The sequence below is a fragment of the Mauremys mutica genome, chromosome 4 (genome assembly GCF_020497125.1).
Source record: "Mauremys mutica isolate MM-2020 ecotype Southern chromosome 4, ASM2049712v1, whole genome shotgun sequence".
Lineage (NCBI taxonomy): Eukaryota > Metazoa > Chordata > Testudines > Geoemydidae > Mauremys > Mauremys mutica.
Window position 1 is genome coordinate 69,586,740 of NC_059075.1, and position 17,979 is coordinate 69,604,718.

The 17,979-nt window shown below is 41.8% G+C and overlaps 1 protein-coding gene across 5 annotated transcripts; it reads right to left on the minus strand.

Moving 5' to 3' along the window:
• Window positions 1-251: 251 nt before the first annotated feature.
• Window positions 252-17,951, minus strand: EIF2S1 (eukaryotic translation initiation factor 2 subunit alpha). Of its 5 annotated transcripts, none has more exons than XM_045012443.1 (8): window positions 17,801-17,951; window positions 14,941-15,182; window positions 12,741-12,820; window positions 11,969-12,120; window positions 7,884-7,990; window positions 2,371-2,468; window positions 1,334-1,477; window positions 252-802 (listed from the first exon to the last, which is right to left on the minus strand). In XM_045012443.1, the coding sequence occupies exons 2-8, from the start codon at window positions 15,179-15,181 to the stop codon at window positions 677-679; spliced, it is 948 nt and encodes a 315-aa protein (XP_044868378.1). In that variant the 5' UTR covers window position 15,182; window positions 17,801-17,951; the 3' UTR covers window positions 252-676. The 5 variants fall into 5 exon arrangements, with proteins under 5 accessions (XP_044868378.1, XP_044868377.1, XP_044868380.1 ...); XM_045012442.1 differs by having other exon boundaries at window positions 17,833-17,855; XM_045012445.1 differs by lacking the exon at window positions 17,801-17,951 and adding an exon at window positions 17,635-17,737.
• Between the last annotated feature and the right edge of the window lie 28 nt (window positions 17,952-17,979).

A 17,979-nucleotide genomic window follows, 5' to 3' on the forward strand; every position in this document is an offset into this window, starting at 1 on the left:
TGTTCAAAGTTTCCGTTCTCTAAAACAACCTATACAGACAAAAGCAAAGGAAACATCATCCACTGAGTCACATTTGCATTTATAAAATGTATTAAGAAAAATATTTGGATTTCTTTTAAACCAAGGAGATTATACTTCATATATATAAACAAACTGCTTCCATTCCAAAAGAAAACTGAAGTCTCATTGCCCCCTTCAATGCCTCATTCATAATACTATAGAACATGTGACAAGAAAAAAGAAGTCAGAAGTTAAATATCCCAGAAATTTATTGAATATTTGCTTGAATACATTCTGTGTAGAAGTGTTAGGCTCACTTGGTTTTGGTGCTCCCAGGAAACCTCACTGACAAAGGTACTGACCTGAAACAGTTGCCAATCTGGAGTTGTTAGATATGAAAATGTTAAGCAAAGGTCTATGATCCCTCCCTGGCCCACTGGATTTGAGTCTACAGTGAAAGTAGGTACCTTCCTTTTGAAGAACTCAATTTGTGGAAGTTCTATACAAGAACAAATGATGTTTAAGAGACGGTTCCACATGTTGGTCTGTTTAAAACATTCAAATATTTTAAGAAGGTATCTGCTTTTGGAGTTTTTGATACTGGAAACTTTTAGTCCAGGGTGTTTGTGTCTAATTTATCATATATTCTCCTTAACTGGTACTCATCCCAGGAAATTTAGTCTTCAGCTTTAGCTTCCATTTCCTCAGCATCATCATCACCATCCACTTCAGCATTTTCCCTCTCCAGCCTTTCCAGTTGCCTTGCAAGCTCAGTCTCATCTGTGTCAGTAACCACCTTGGGCTGAAAGACAGGACACGCACATGCCATTAACATTTGGTTTTCTTTAACCTCTTATATTTTGTGCAAAATATCACAGATAGGAAAGAAAATAAACCAAATTATTCTGTTAATACTCATCTTAAAATGTATAGCAGGAGATCAAACTGATTCAAATTTACACTATGAAAAACAAAAATTACTACTACTCAATATGATTGTGACTTTTTATGGTTTCAATATTCCCTGCAGTATTGGAAACAAACACTTGCAAACCTGGTCTGACTGGAAATGCAAAAAAGTTAAACAAACCACTTCTACCTAGCATTTAAAAAGTTTCTAAAAATCTGAATTTTTATAAACAAAGTTTATCAAGTTTATTTTGGTAAATAAAGTTTGTTACTGAGAGTTTATGTTTAATCAGGAACAATATTTGTTCAATTCAAAGAAGGTACCACTTATTTTTTGGTAATGGTAGTTTTCCACTGAGATTTCTTCCTCTGCTCTAAAATAGTTAGGAAAAAAGGTGCATTTTAATACAGAAACAGTTCTCACCTCCATCTGCACATTGAAGACTCCTCTCTTCTCCTCAATCTTTTCTTTAATGACAGCCATGGCTTGGTTCAGAACAGAGAGGCCTTCAGTTCTCTCCAACGTTGTGGTGGTCATCACATAACGAGGAGGAGCTATCAGATTAATCTATAAAAATTGAAGAAAAAAAGGCAGATTCAATGATAAAGAAACAGACAACAAACTGAAGCGACCAATATTGCCCTTTTAAAAAAGGATTGACATATACCACAGTGCAAAGAACATGTATCTGTTGTTTCTCAAGTTGCATGAACCACTTATGATAAAACAACTAAGCTTTTGGTTTTAGAAGTATACAGGAGAATGTACAGCCCTGTCTACTTCTCTATATTCATCATTAGAATAGTAATTCTTATATAGTGCCTTCTATTAGGGAATTTGTCAAAGTGGGCAAATTTTAGAAATGGGCAAATGGAAGACCAGAGTGACAAAGTAGCACATCATATACTTTTTTCAAACAACTGATGTTTGAAATGCTGAGGTAATGACTACATACTTTTCTGAGTAGATTGGGTAGGTGGAGTTTACTTGCTCTGTTAAAAGAAATTCTAGCTGCTCCCAGAAGATAAAAGGTGATTCAGGGTCTTTGGAAAAGGATTAGCCATGAATGCACCCAGTATACTAAAACTTTTCGGGCAGAAGACTGTGTGTGATTGACTGGGTGCAGTGACCCTTTTGAAATTCAGCATGAGAACCCAAACCCTCTGGGGCTAAAAGTATCCCCTCATTTCCCAAGCTGGTCCTTGGAAATAAATACTGCAGGTATATATCCAGGAACAACAGGTGTTAAGAAACAGGGTTTTATCTAGAACATGGCCTGCCTTGGTTATCCCTGTCAGCTAATTAATAGAATGGACTCTGAGGTCCCTTCAGAGACAAAGGAATGACTTGTCCACATAGCTGGGAAGAGGGTGAGAAATGCACATGATAAATAGGCACCCTGATAAGACACTAAACTACTTCCTGGCATCAGTCACCTGACATAGGTCAGAGTCACTTACTTTAATTGGCATGTTCTCGGTGGAACAGTTCAAACCAGCTCTCAGAGCTTCTTTCACTGCATCAATACCCTCATAACCATAACAGGCAACTTCAATGTCTAAGACAAAGAAACAATTAATGCAAGGAATAATACAATATTACAAAATCCCCAATTATAGAACACTGTACAATTCTTTCAAGGAAAACTATTTTTTTAAAAATTAATCACTACTAGTCAGTTCTCAGGACAGCTTCAGTACCCTTTGAAAATGGGATGCCCAGGAATATTGCAGTTTCCCTATCTATAAAATGATGAAAATACTTACATAACTCATAAGAGTTCTTTGATGATTAACAGTCTTTATAGAGTGCTTTGAAATTGTAAGATACTGAATAATTAATAAAAGAATCTACCAAATTAAGTCAGTAACCATATAATTGCATTTCATAAAGTGGAAAGAGACTTAGATGCAACTTCAAAATATAAAAAAAGCGATAACAGAAGTCTGCAAAATGAAAGCACTGTCAAAAAAGTTCAAACTAAAGGAAATGTCACCTCAAAACCAAGAAATTCTGCCAACATTAATCTCTGAGGCCCCTCTCCAGCAGTACTGGGAGTTTTCATACTATCGTATTAGTTTACAGTAGAAATGATTACCATGTTGGTTTTTTTGTATTGTCTGTTTGAAGAGGACTCAGAACCATGAAGCTTGCATTTGCTAATTATTACCTGATTAGTCACCAGACAAAGGTTTTTGTATGTCTATATCCATATATAATTGCTGCACAAAGCAGTCATTTGTAGATTAGTCTCTGACCCAGGTGATTCACAATACCCCACCATTTTTAGTGGTTGCAATTAAATTTGGATAACAAAGTAAATATCTTAGTCAGCCTCAGACTAACCTCTAAAAGCCCACAGGAAAATTCCTTATTTCCTTACAAGACAAAGAGTTCAAATCCAACGTAAGACTGTCAAAATAACACAACAGGCTATCGAAACTAAATGAGGGAACATTCATTCCAAGTCATTTTATGAGACTCTAGTCAAAGAGCTTTTGTTCTGGTGATTTAATTCAGTATATAAACAGGATTTGGAAATCAAAATCTATGCAGCTATGTAAAATACTCATTTTAATTCATATGGTGCAATGAAGTAACAGCTTTAGGTATTAGCACAGTTTCACTCCCCCACACGTTGAGCCATCCCCTTCACCTCCCTAAACCCAGATATGGCTTATTCTCTCCACCTCAACCAAAACAATAAAAGCATAATGCCCCATAATGCTTTACTAGAGGCATTTTCTACCCCTTTGTGACAGCCTGCCATTTGTTTAGTTGGTAACTGTGCTTGTGGCGTGTTCAATTATATGGCTGAACAGCCAGATTAATGCTTTTAGCAAAGCACACTGGGCTCAATCATCCTGTCAGGGAAGACATAACAAGCAGCAATGAGCTTAACATGCAGTCAGAGAAACTAACATTTTGGGTAATAGGAGAAGCTGTCAAGGGAAGTTGTAAAATCATCATCACTAGACAGGTTCAAAGGTGTAATCCAGGGGTAGGGAACCTTTCAGAAGTGATGTGCCGAGTCTTCATTTCTTCTTCTTCTCCTTCTTCTTCTTATTCACTCCCTGTGGAGCATAAGGTGCCAACCACTCTCCTCCATTCATTTTGTTCTTGAGCGAGACAGCAGAGTTCATCCCACTTCATTCCCATACCTTTCATTTCCTCTTCAATGGTCCTTCGTCACGTCCCCAATGGTCTACCTCTCCTCCTTCTTCCTTGTGGTGTCCATCGTAGGGCAATACGAGGGTGTCTATCAGCATCCATTCTCAACACATGCCCCAGCCACCTCCATCTTCGTTGTTTGGCTTCATCCACTATATTGTTGATGCCCGTTAATCGGCTCACTTCAACACTGGTGATACGCTGCGGCCAATGTATGTTAAGAATTCGCCTATGACACCTTCCTTCAAAGCCCCGAAGCCGACTTTCTATCTTCTTGTTGGTCCTCCATGTTTCCGCCGCATAGAGCAACACAGAGCGGACGTTCGACCTATAGATCTCTACCTTGGTTTTCATTTGCAAGATGATTGACCTCCAAATATTCTGAAGTCTATAGAATGCATTTGCTGCAAGACCAATTCTGGTAGATATCTCCTTCTGAATATTGCCATCAGCCGATATGTAACTACCAAGATATTTGAAGTTGTTCACCTCCTCCAATTCTACGTCACATAACACTGCCTTCGTCGAGCTGGCTGTTTTTACTTCCATTATTTTGCTCTTACCGGCATGGATATTAAGTCCTACGCACCTTGCTACTCTACCTACTCTATCAGTCTTCTCTTGGAGGTCCGTCTGAGAGCTCGAAATCAGGGCGATATCATCCGCAAAGTCACAGTCTTCAATATGACCAGAGGGTCCCCATGCAATCCCTCTTGGCCTATCTTCAGTGGCTTTCCGCATCACCCAATCTATGACCACAAGAAATAGGATGGGCAAAATAACGCACCCTTGTCTAACTCCCGTTCTCACATGGAACCACTCGCTCTGCTGTCCTTCATGGCGAACACAACACTTATTGCCGGCATACATATCTTTGAAGATGTTAATCACTTTCGAAGGGAATCCATATATTTTTAAGATATTCCAGAGAGATGGATGGTGGACGCTATCAAATGCCTTCTCAAAGTCGAGGTAATTAATAAACAGTGGCGAGTTCCATTCAAGAGATTGTTCCATTATTGTACGTAGTACAAATATCTGATCAATGCATCCTCTCCCACTCCTAAATCCTGTTTGTTCTTCCCTCAGGATCTCTTCTACTGCTTGTCTTATTCTCTGTAACAGAACTCTGCAGAAAACCTTCCCGAGCACTGGTAGCAAGTTTATACCTCTCCAATTACCACACAAAGACAAATCACCCTTCTTTGGTAATTTCACGATGATACCTTTCTTCCATGCTTCAGGTACCTTCTCTTCTTCCCACACCTTGTTGAATAGCTCCTTTAGAATCCCGGCACTCGTATTCAGGTCGGCTTTTAGCATTTCTGCAGTTATTCTATCTTCACCTGGTGCCCTGTTTGCTTTTGTCTGTCTAATAGCCTCTTCTATCTCTCGCTCTATGATAGGCCCACATTCTACCTCTGTCTGAAAACTCTTTTCCTCTATTTCAACTACCTCTTCAGGATTTGATCTATTTAAAGTCTCTCTAAAATGCTCTGCCCATCGATTGATTTGTTCTTTCTCTTCTATCAATATTCTCCCATTCTTTTCTCTAACCGCTGTTGACCTATTGCTGAACACTCCTGTCAAAGTCCTCGTGATTCTATACACAGTTCTTGTGTCGCCCCGCGCGGCTGCTGACTGTGCCTCTCTTGACAGACTGGTAATATAATCCCTTTTGTCTTTTCGGGCACTTCTCTTCACAGCCTTGTTTTTCTCCCTATATTCTTTGTTCGCAGCTTTCTGTTGTTCATCCCTTCCAGTCAGCATGCGTAGTTTTGCTGTCTTCCTCTCCTCAATAAGTTTCCATGTGTGATCTGAAATCCATACTTTCCGCTCTCTTCTCTTGTAGCCAAGCACTGTCTTGCTGGTCTCTACATATGCCTTCTCAACATTGTCACAAAAAGTGTTTATATCACCAGTTCGCAAGTCATTTAGAAGTTGAAACTTTTTCGAGAGCTCCAATATGAACTGTGCCTTTACCAGCGGTTCTTCCAACTTCCTTGAGTCAAAAATTTGTTGCCCATAAACTTTCTTCGTCTTTCTCAGTTTTATCTGAAGCTTGCTCAATACAAGGTGATGGTCACCACATACATCTGCACTTCTTAATACTCTAGTATCCAGCAGTGACCCTCTCCACTTCCGATTGATTGCAATGTGATCAATTTGGTTCCTGGTTTTCCCATCCGGTGACATCCACGTCAGCTTGTGTATTGTCTTATGTTGGAAGATTGTTCCACCTATCACCAGTCCATTCTCAAGACATAAGTCTACAAATCGTTGACCGTTGTCATTTCTCTCTCCAACTCCTTCCCGCCCCATGCATGCTTCATACCCGGCATTGCTGGAACCGACTTTAGCATTGAAGTCGCCCATCAAAATCAGGATGTCGTGGCATGGGGTCTTAAGTATCTCTTCCTGAAGTCTGATATAGAACAAGTCTTTTTCCTCCTCCTCAGCTTGTTCAGTAGGTGCATAACATTGGATGATGGTAGTCTTCACATATCTGGAGAAGAATCTTGCTCTTATTATTCTGGAGGTAACAGGACTCCATCCTAACAAACTCTTTCTCGTCTCTTTGTCGACAATGATGCCCACCCCTTCATGGTGATGTCCATCTACGCCTCCTGAATAAAAAATTGTCTCAACAGAGTCCAGTATTAACATACCAGTGTCCGTCCACCTCATCTCACTGATCCCAAGAATGTTAATGCCATATTTTCTCATTTCCTTTGTTACTGATGCTGTTCTCCCTGTTTCATACATTGTTCGAACGTTCCATACCACTATCTTTATTTGGTTTTTGGGTTTGACCGGAGACTCCATTGAAACAGGGACTTCCTTTCGGCTTTGATCCCCGTTTGTCATATTTGGCATTACTGCCTTTTGAATCTCTGGCTGGCTACCCACAATTTTATGAATTTCTGAAGATTTGGTTGACGTTTCTGTAGCACTTGTTTTTTTTACGTGGTGGGTTGCCAGCCCAACGCACAACCCTCCTCCTTTCGCATCTTGGGCTTGGGACCAAGCAACGGCAGAGTCTTCATTTAGTCACTCTAATTTAAGGTTTCATGTGCCAGTAATACATTTTAATGTTTTTAGAAGGTCTCTTTCTCTAAGTCTATAATATATAACTAAACTATTGTTGTATGTAAAGTAAATAAGGCTTTTAAAATATTTAAGGAGCTTCATTTAAAATTAAATTAAAATGCAGAGCCCCCCGGACTGGTGGCCAGGACCCGGGCAGTGTGAGTGCCACTGAAAATCAGCTCGCGCGCTGACTTCGGCACCCGTGCCATAGGTTGCCTACCCCGGTGTAATCAATAACAGCTGATGAATATTTTAATCAGTCTTGTGCCAGTTCAAGGAGATGGACTGGATTACTTATCAAGAGCTGCTTTCAGAGAAGAGGATTCTGTAATTAGCAATACGAACAGTCAAATCTCAGAAAGAAGCCTATGGAATACTTAAGGGAGGAGAGCAATGTTTCTTAGATTGGACTAGTAGGTAATCCACTGTTAGTGTCATTTCAGCCTGCCTTAGCCACAGTCTCTCTCCTCCAAAAAATATACAAAAGTACTATGGGATTTAGAGGTAGGAGGACATGGACACTAATCTGAAAGGCATTTTATTCAAGGATAGCCAATTCTGAAACAGCAATTTCATTCAAATATTGTCACTATGAGGTAATTATTTTAATTGGGTTTATAATTTTACACTGTGCTTGGTTTCAGTGATTTCAGTGACTGTGTGTTGTGTATAGGGGCTCTGGTCTTCAACTTATTGTCCATTTAGGACTCACCAGCTCGGATTTTGACCGCCTGTGGTGTCAGACGTCTATTTATGTTGTCAATCAGCACACGTCTCTCATCTTCTGTCAAATCTAGTCCATCCAGAATTGCAGGGTCTCTGAGTCAAACAAAGCAATGTTAAACATATCAATGTTAGTGATCTATAAACTATACAAATGAGGACAGGACAAGACACAAGCAGCAATATTAACATGTAGTACTACTCCTATAGTGTTATGTGTAACGACAAAGTGATCTGCTGTGCAAAGAGAAAGGGGAAGCTTCATTAAGAAACCATTTAAACAATGGAGAGAAATAAAGGCATCCACTTAAATATACCTTTGCTGTGGAAATATTTCTTGATAAGGGAGGAACACAGTTGCCTCAGCCTTGCATTCAAGTTATGTGGAGGAAATAAAACTGCATGACAAACTCACTTTAATCAAAAGGGGGGAATAACTACTGTCTGGCATCAAATGTACATTATATTTGCAGTGAAAAATGCCCACACCTACTCAGTATGGCGCTTTGACTCCCTCTTGTGGTTGCTGCACCACACATGGCTAACAGACAAAGGTCTTTTTAGCTCAGGCAGTACAGTTGATGCTTTAAGATCCAGAGCTCCAGGGTACAATTGCTGCTTCTGACCTAGACAGGGGTGAGGAGTAACAAGTGGTAGCATTTCCCCTTAGAGCTGCTTTGCTTCCATTCAGCACACTGCTAAAATGCACAGCATAGCCCACTTAGATTGTAAGCTCCTTGGGGCAGGAAGAGTCTTTTTTTGTACAGCACCTAGCACAATGGGGGCCTGCTCCCTGACTAGGGCAATAATAAAAATACATAATCGTGTAACTAATAATAACTGATAAGCTCTTCACAGACAAGTTTTCCCCATTAGACCCCCCGATGTTATTTCACTGCTGCATAAGAGCAATCTCCTGAGCAAGTCATCCTCTATTGCCTAGGAAGCCAACATCCTAATAGCTCCCTTTGCAAGCCCTGATTAGTCACACCAAAAACGAATCATGGTTCTCTGAAATGCAACACGACCCCCACCTGTAACACCACTAGCTAGGACATATTAACGAGAATGCTTTGCACAACAGACTTAATTTTGAACATCTTATGATGCAATCTTTATTGATTTTACATGCAGAAATATAGCATAAGGGCATACATAATCAAACTATAACCAATAGATTTTATGTTATACTGTTTATATCCTGAAAAAGATGAATTTATATGGGGGAATATGGTGCCCTTGTTAAGTCTGAATATCCAGTCTCCTAACTTACAGCCTGATCCTGCACATACTTCAATTAAAACTTCCACAAAATCCAAAAGGCCCTTAATGAGCACACACTTGGGGGTAGATTTAAGTTATTTAGATACTTAAAGATACAGAAAGACACCTACTGGGATTTTCAAAAGCACGTAGGCACCAATCTGCATCTTTAGGTATCTAAATGGTATGCTATTATGTAAATGATATATTTGTTTTGAGGGTTAATTTGTCCTTGTACACACCAAGAAAGATATGATGCCACAGCCAATCACTTTTCAGTAATCAGAAGGGAAAAAATCAAATCGATTATATGTTCAGCCCTTGAAAATGTAAACCAAAATTTGAGTTTATACACGTGAACAGTGCAAAGATTAAGATTTAAGACTACAGTTGATGAGAATGCTTACTGCACCTAGTGCACATACCGATACCAATAACTGTTGTTCCTTCGTTTGCTTTCAGAGTAGTTTGTTTGGAATATATATTCAATTATGCATTTTGGTTGCATAGTTAAACTCTCAAAAAATCAGAAGGCGTCAACTTTGCCTGTAGAATCTTAACTCTGGCCTCTCCACATATGTATTAAGATAAATTACATGATTACATACTGACTTCTCAGATACAATTTTTTTCTTATAACCCTTTTAAAAGTTCTGGGGTGGGTTCCCCTAACCCTAATTCTGAAAATTAGATTTGAGCAATGAGTTTTCCAGGTTTAATCCTCAAAATAGCCCTAGTTATATAAAGGGCTCCAGGTCAATTCCGCAGTGTTTGTCTCTCAGTATGACAGTGAGCTTTGGGGTACCTTTTGGAGCAATGTGCCCTGATGGTCCATTAATCAGTGAGCTTCTCTTCATTAAACTAAAACTCTCTCTCCATGGGAGCCTTGTTAATCAACTGTATTGATTATTATATTGATTATTAAGTATTGTCAATTGATCTAAAAACACAATATACAGATACAATTTAAGGAGGATTAAAAACCAGTAATAAAAGCCCTGAATCTCCAGCTGGACATAAGAAAACACGCACAGATTGAAATAACCAGTCACTGACACCTAGAGGTGGACTAAAGTTACACTTCTCTAGATTTTGTATTTTAGAATGGGAAGAAAGAAGAGGGGGAAGTATTTTCTGATGAATCTAATTTTGGTTTGCCAATTGAGCCTTTTGTGAAGGCACTATTAAGAGGAACTGCATGTCTTAACAAATCAGTCTGTAAGTGAATGGCGTGCATCTCAGTACAAACTATTTCAACTGATGCACAGCTTCTGCTTCCAATCCCTTAGATCAGTGTTTCTCAACAACCAGCCCATGGACCAGTGCCATCCCAGAGATATCCCTGATACAGTTTAGGAAGGCAGCAAGCCAGTCCCTGGTATCAAAAAGGTCGAGAAATACTGCCTTAGAGGAATGACAATGCAACCTCATTGATACATTTGAAAAGATGGTCTAATCTAACAAACCTGTAGGATTACAGGTAAGCAACATCTACTTCAAACAGATCAACATCAATACACTTGTGTTTTTGTACTACAGGCATATACTTGGGAACACCTAATTTGGAGACAAGTGAAATGAGATCTAGTTGATGCACTAGGGAACAATCTGGCGTATGTAGTTTCTGAAAGTCATTAAAAAAAAAAAAAGATGACTTGCAACGACTATAGGGGCCCTACCAAATTGACATAGCATTTTGGTCAATTTCACAGTCACAGGATTTTAAAAATTGTAAATTCATTATTTCAGCTATTTAAATCTGAAATTTCACATTACTGTAATTGTAGGGGTCCTGACCCAAAAAGTAGTTGTGGGGTGAGGGGGAGGGGTGTCGCAAGGTTATTGTAGGGGGGGTTGCGGTACTGTTACCCTTATTTCTGCACTGCCGCTGGTGGCGGCTCTGTGTTCAGAGTGGAGCAGCTGAAGTGGCGGCTGCTGGCCGAAAGCCCACATCTGAAGGCAGAGCCACCACCACCAGCAGCGCTGAAGTAAGGATGGCGTGGTATGGTATTGCTACTCTTACTTCTCCGCTGCTGCCTGCAGAGCTGGGCGCCCGGCCAATAGCCGCCGCTCTCTGGCCACCCAGCTCTGAAGGCAGTGCAGAAGTAAGGGTAGCAATACTGTGGACTCTCCCCCTCCACCTCCCCAACTCCCTTTTGGGTCAGGACTCCCAATTTGAGAAACGCTGGTCTCCCTTGTGAAATCTGTATAGTATAGGATAAAAGCACACAAAAGACTGGATTTCACAGTCCGTGACGCGTTTTTCATGGCTGTGAATTTGGTAGGGCCCTAGCAATGACCACAAAAGAAAACAAGTTAATGAGGCGCTTGATTTAAGTGAGCTGGAAATTGACAAAGACAGAAAGGCTAAACCCTTTACTTTTTTTTTGGTGTGTGAAAAGTACTGAAAGGCTCCTTAATGATGCCATGTTTCCTCCAGACTGGCAGCACTTATAAACCCATTCTTCTGTGTTCAAACATCTTACTCCATACCAAGGACAATTACTTTCAAAAACAGGCCTGTGCAAAGTGACACGCTCGAGGGAGAATATGGCAGAATCCTTGGAATCTAGTTCACAGTGTTAAAGAGCTCCAATGAGAGCACTACATTGGTGCTGCCTGAAACAGTCGTTATCTAAAATAAGCAGGTGGCAGACAAAAATTGGGTATTGTGAGACTTATTTGACCAGTGTGAGAGAAATGCTGCCAGTTGTCCAATGGGCTAAGAGGAAAATTTTGATGGCTCTATTCCGAGAAACACTTGTCTGCAGCTATGGAACTAAAACAATAAGAGTAAAAAGGTGCCCTTACGAGACTGCATGCTTGAATGCATCATAAGCACCATATCCTGGTCTTTTGTACTTGTCATCAAATACCCAGGCAGTTCTCTGGAACAGACTCTCCAGCTGCTCATCCTTGGTGTATTCCAACACCTCAGCAACATGGCGAAGGATACTGTAAACCTAGGATAAACAAAAAAAAGAGGGAAGGGATGAAGGACCTCAGTGATGAATATTACTTAAATTGTACTCTCTTCGGCACAGGGATTATCCCCCTTATTATGCGTCTGTACAGCGCACAACAGAGCCTGCTCTTTGTTGGAGCCTCAAGGTGCTACTGTAATACAAATAGTAAGAGTAAAGAATGTTCAAATAAAAGACAGCAATTCTAAAGAGTTATAAATTGAAAGCTTTAGGGTGCTGACACCGTATGATTTTTCCCTACCCAGCACTGCATAGGGCAATTATATACTAAACCCTATGCAATTATTAAGTATCTTAAAGTGCTGTATCAACATTAACCTATACTGCACATGTGAGAGGGTGATATTATTTATACCCATTTGAGGAGTGTTATACTAAACAACATGAGTCAGTCAGTGACGGAGGTGAAAACAGAACCCAGGAGTCCCAGCTCCCAGTCTAAACCCCAGCCATGTATTTCAAAGTGTGTTAAAGGAACTAGAATGGCATTTCATTTTCACAACAGTTCAGCTCTCTGTGGTTTTCTTGGCATGGAGCTAGTTGGCAATGTACGTGGTTAGAAGGCAGCAAAGTAACGTAAAGCACAGACAACAACTTACAGTTTTTGATTTGGTGAATTTGTCTTCACATTTGATTGCCTCCTCTGGGGAAACTCTTCTTTTTGACAAGTCAATGTAACCTAACGGGGGGCAAAACATTTTGAAAGATTCAATTTCAGTGTAGTTCAGCGTACAGAGTACAAACACTTCACTTATGTTAGTGACAAATGCCAATCCTCACCACCACATCTGAAAGTTTTTACTATTTCAAGGAAAAAGCTAGCAATATATTTTGCTTTTGGATCAGGGCTTTCCCTTTGCCTTCTCTCCATGCCTTACACATCAGCCACTGAGATCAGTTACAAGCGAAGCAGAACTTTCAGAATAATTTAATCAGAGATGAACAACATCAAGAGTGAACCCGTTTTTGCATATTAAAATTTGTTCTTTGGATTGTAAATCAACTTAAAACAGCTACCTTTCATGTCACCAACATTCTTTAAATACTGCTTCCATTTAACAGCATTTGCCCCAAAATTTAGTACAAGTTTCTCCTTATGCTCTACTTCAGCGATTAACTAGCCACTACTCTTCCAAGAACTGTGCACATTCTTAGTGACAATGACGCTGGCACCCAGAAAAGTAAATTAAAAGGGATATTTTTGGTGGCATTTCACAAGAAACCATTTGAAGTTGGCATTCTTGGTAGTTTAGATGTGTAAGGCTCTACAGTATGATAGCCAAGATCTGGGCTCAATTTCTGTTGCAGTTCCTTGACCACATATATATAAGAAATGAGATCACAGCATGCTCAGATACTACAGGTAGGCATGTCTTTCGTTGCTTAATCCTGTCTGATTAAATAGCAGCACTGATGGGTTCCAAATGGCATACCAACTAGTCCATCTCAGGAATTCCTCTGAGGGTTCAATAACAGACACAGATAACCCCAAGAGAGTTTGTTAAAAGGAGGATGAAATCTGAAAAGTAAAAAGTATCCTTCAGTGCAGCGTCTCTCATCTGGAACAGACTTTCTGCATCTCTCCAACTCATTTCAAATCTCATCTGAAAATGTTTCCTCTCCCTTATTAACCCTCTCAATTTTTCTCTCTGCTCTTATCTGTGATTCAATTCTGATAAGTATTTTAGGAATACATTTTATATGAAAGACTATATCAGGGTGACCAAACTGTGGCTCATGAGCCACATGTGGCTCTTTTACAGTTAATGTGCAGCTTGTGAACCACCCCCCCACACCAGACTTGGGGGGTGGAGGGGAGAGAGAGAAGAGAACACAGGACCTCTGCTTTGCAGTGGGGTGGTGGGATAGGGGCTTCTGCCCAGTGGGGAAGAGGTGTCTTGGGGCTTCAGCCCACGGGGTATGACTGCCAGGGCTCGGGGCTTCAGGAGGAGTGGGGTTGAAGCCCCAAGCCCCAGCAGGTGTGCCCTGACTCTCCAACTTCTGAAGCTTGTTGTACATGGTTCAGAGTGTCAGTAAATCTGTCCACCATGGGACTATACAAATGAAAAAACTATATTTTCCTGTTTCTAAAAGAGGATGCTTGTGTTTCATTAACTACTTAGGTCAGAACACAGATGTCGCACTGTTATCTGAAAATATTCAGTGGATTGCTTGTATGCTGTATCCTATACCAAATGCATTAAAATAACTTTCAAGTTGTAATGCTAATTATTCAAAAATCAAGAAATACCAAAGCTAAGGTTGCCTATGTAACTTTACTGTGTGCACTATACGATGCAGTCCAATTACATGATCATATAATATTGTGTACACATTGCCTCTGACTTATTTAGTGCACAGGATGGACTGTGTGGTGTGAATGAGGAAATTGTTCATTATTTACGTTTATTCTCACTGCACCAGTAGTATCGATGGTCACAGTTTTCCTCACTCAGTATCAACAAGCAGAAGCACTATTGAGCTTTCAAAAGAAAATGCCATTTCACTATGGTTTGTTGACCAAGTATGAACTTTAGAAGTCTTAAGGCCTGATCCTGCAAATCTTCCTTGACAGGACTTCTCACTCCTATAAGCAGGCCCTCTGAAGCCAACAGGACTACTTGCCTGAGTAAGGATAACTCACAAGGACAGCAGCTTGCAGGATCAGGCCCTACTTTGTACCACTGTATATTTAAAAAAGCCAATTATAAACTCAGAGTAGCTAGGGTTCCAGGTTTAACGGCATTGTTTTTTACAATTACAATCTTACGTGTCATTCCACCTACTTTCCCAACATACCTTTCTCTTTGTCGACCCTTATGACCACAACACACTCATTCCTGCCTATGCGGATGAGTTTGTTTATGGAGCGGATACGTCTCCTGGATAGTTCACTAAGAAGAATCATGCCTTCAATGTTGTTGTATTCCAGTAGGCTGACATAAGCTCCCATTTCAGCAATGGATCGAACATTGACCATCACTACATCTTCCACCTCTGGAAATTTATGCTGGTAGAATCTACAGCTTAGTCCAGGCATGCTGTAATTTGAGTAAAAAGAAGCAGAGATTATTATTCATCTCACTGCACTGGCCACCACTAATCCACTATTGTGGCAAATATTGAGATTTCAACTTCTGGTGGAGGATGAAGAGAAATGTTTGCCTGTTTGTCCATAAATTCTGGCATGTAGAACTTATGCTTGAGTATTACTCATTAAGCCGTAAAAATTATTAATAATTTTAATATTAAACTACACCTCTACCTCGCTATAACGCTGTCCTTGGGAGCCAAAAAAATCTTATCGTGTTATAGGTGAAACCGTGTTACATTGAAAGTGCTTTGATCAACCGGAGTGTGCAGCCTCCCCCCCCACCCCCCCGGGCGCACTGCTTTACCGCGTTATATCCAAATTTGTGTTATATCGGGTGGCGTTATATCGAGGTACCGGTGTATATCAATCCATTTACCTATCTGCTCATCAATTGCCAGGAAATGTCCAACCAAAAGGGTTCTGGCTATTCAATTAAAAACTGATATCTATGTTAGGAGAATAATATGAAAAACAAAACCATTAAAAAACCGTTAAGGTTGTTCCAGGGTACAACCTGTCCAACCACCCAAAACCCTGAAAGTAAGGAAATACCATGTTGAAGAGAGAAATCTGCCCCGAGCTTGTCACTCAAGCATCACATTATGTATGAAACACCATGCCTCACCACAGATAGGGAACTTCAAAAGGATAGAGATACAAACTACTCTCCCTGCATTCACCTGATTCACAAAGTGACACAAAATCATAACTCAGATGTTAATAACACTAGCATATATGCAGGGAAAACATCTGCAGTCCAGCTTACTGGGCAACACATAAAATGGTGTAGGGAAAGTAGGAGGCTGGAATTAAGGTTTTGCATTACAAGTCAAGGAGGAGGATTCTGGACAATGTAGTGCATCTCTGTATCTCACAGGGGAACATCCCAGGCTCAGTACAGAGTCCTTAGAAAGACCCTCTAAAAACATCTCAAAAGTGGCACTTTTGGGGGGTCAGAGCACAAGGATCCAAAGGAGATGTCAATACAGAGGATCACACTAACTGGCCCAGATCTGATGAGGCCCTAGACCGGGGTCGGCAACCTTTCAGAAGTGATGTGCCGAGTCTTCATTTATTCACCCTAATTTAAGCTTTCGTATGCCAGTCATACATTTTAACGTTTTTAGAAAGTCTCTTTCTATAAGTCTTTAATATATAACTAAACTATTGTTGTATGTAAAGTAAATAAGGTTTTTAAAATGTTTAAGAAGCTTCATTTAAAATTAAATTAAAATGCAGAGCCCGCCCCCGGACCAGTGGCCAGAACCCAGGCAGTGTGAGTGCCACTGAAAATCAGCTCGTGTGCCGCCTTTGGCACGCGTGCCATAGGTTGCCTACCCCTGCCCTAGACAAAGAACAGCTGGCTCAAAGAAAGCCTAAGTAAGGAAAGGTGATGCTGATCAGAGAGGGAAATACCAAGAACCAGCTGGGACTCTTTCCTCTCCTTCCTTGAAGGCAACCATCACCAGCATGGAGCGAAGCACCAAGACCCCATTAGAATCCTCACTAAACCTAGATGATCAGATGGCATCACTGGAAAAGAAAATGCCTTCTACTACTTCTAGCTTGCTAGGAAACTTTGCTCCTTCTTCCTGTATGAAGATCCACAGGCTTGTCACCCCTAAACTAGATTACCATAACTCAGTGTCCGGGCCTGAGTATTGAATGCAGAGGCTTCAGACCATGCAGAATGCAGCAGGCCACGCCTCTGTGAGTACACCAGGCCTGTACTCGTATCCACTAGCTCTCACTCTGTTTCAGTTGCCAGTTCAAAGCTTTGGCCCTGATCTCGAAAGCTACCCAAGGGTCAGGGCCCAGCTAGATCAGTGACCATGGCTCCACTCAGGACCTCCCTTGAGGAAGGAGGAAACATGTAAAGGAACAAGCCAGCAGAGGGTCAGCGAGCAGGAATAGCCAGAGCCGGGAAAGGAAGGCGAAAGGCCTAACGCTGACGGGGCATCTTAACCTGGCGACACATTTACTCTAAAAATCTCTCTTGACCCACGAGTGACTCTGCGCAGGGACAACCCCACAGCAGCGCTGCAAAGACACCGACAGCCGGGGCTCCCGGGCCGCAGCCAGCCCCGACACCGGCCTCCCGAGGAGCCAGCGCCGCCCGCAGCGCTCGGGACAGAGGCCGGACGCGGGGGGGGGGGAGCTCCCGGTAGCCGCGTCCCCCGTCACTGCGCCCCGCCCTGCTCGCCTCGGACGACACAACGTCGCCCGCCAGCCCCGCGAGCTGGGGGCCCCGGCGATCGCGTTACCTGCTCGCGGTATCCGGGTTAGTGCCTCAGCGTGCGCCTAGCCTCCCCCTCACTGCGCAGCCGCGAACCCGCCCCTTCCCACCTCACACAGCGCGTGGGACCTGCGGCGCTCGCGCGAGATCTCACACGCCTCATCATAGAGTCTCCGCGGCTGCCGGGCGGAATAGAGGGACCCTGGAGGACCCATCATAGAGTGCGAAATCTCCGGGACGCACAGACCGGCTTAGGAACTTCCAAACCCGATGGAGGACGTGGGGGGGCGGTCTGAAAGGGACGCACGCGCGCAAGAACGCGCACAAACCATAGAGTGGAGGACCTCCCGGCGGTACAAACCGGCCTAGGAACAAGTCATGCATTTTCCTTTCTGTCACACGGTGGCGCTGCGGCGAGTGAAGGGCACGTGACTACCACTGCCCATTGTGCGTCCATCCGCGACATAGGGAGGCGACGGAGTCGGAAAGGGCCCAACCTCCGGGTCTT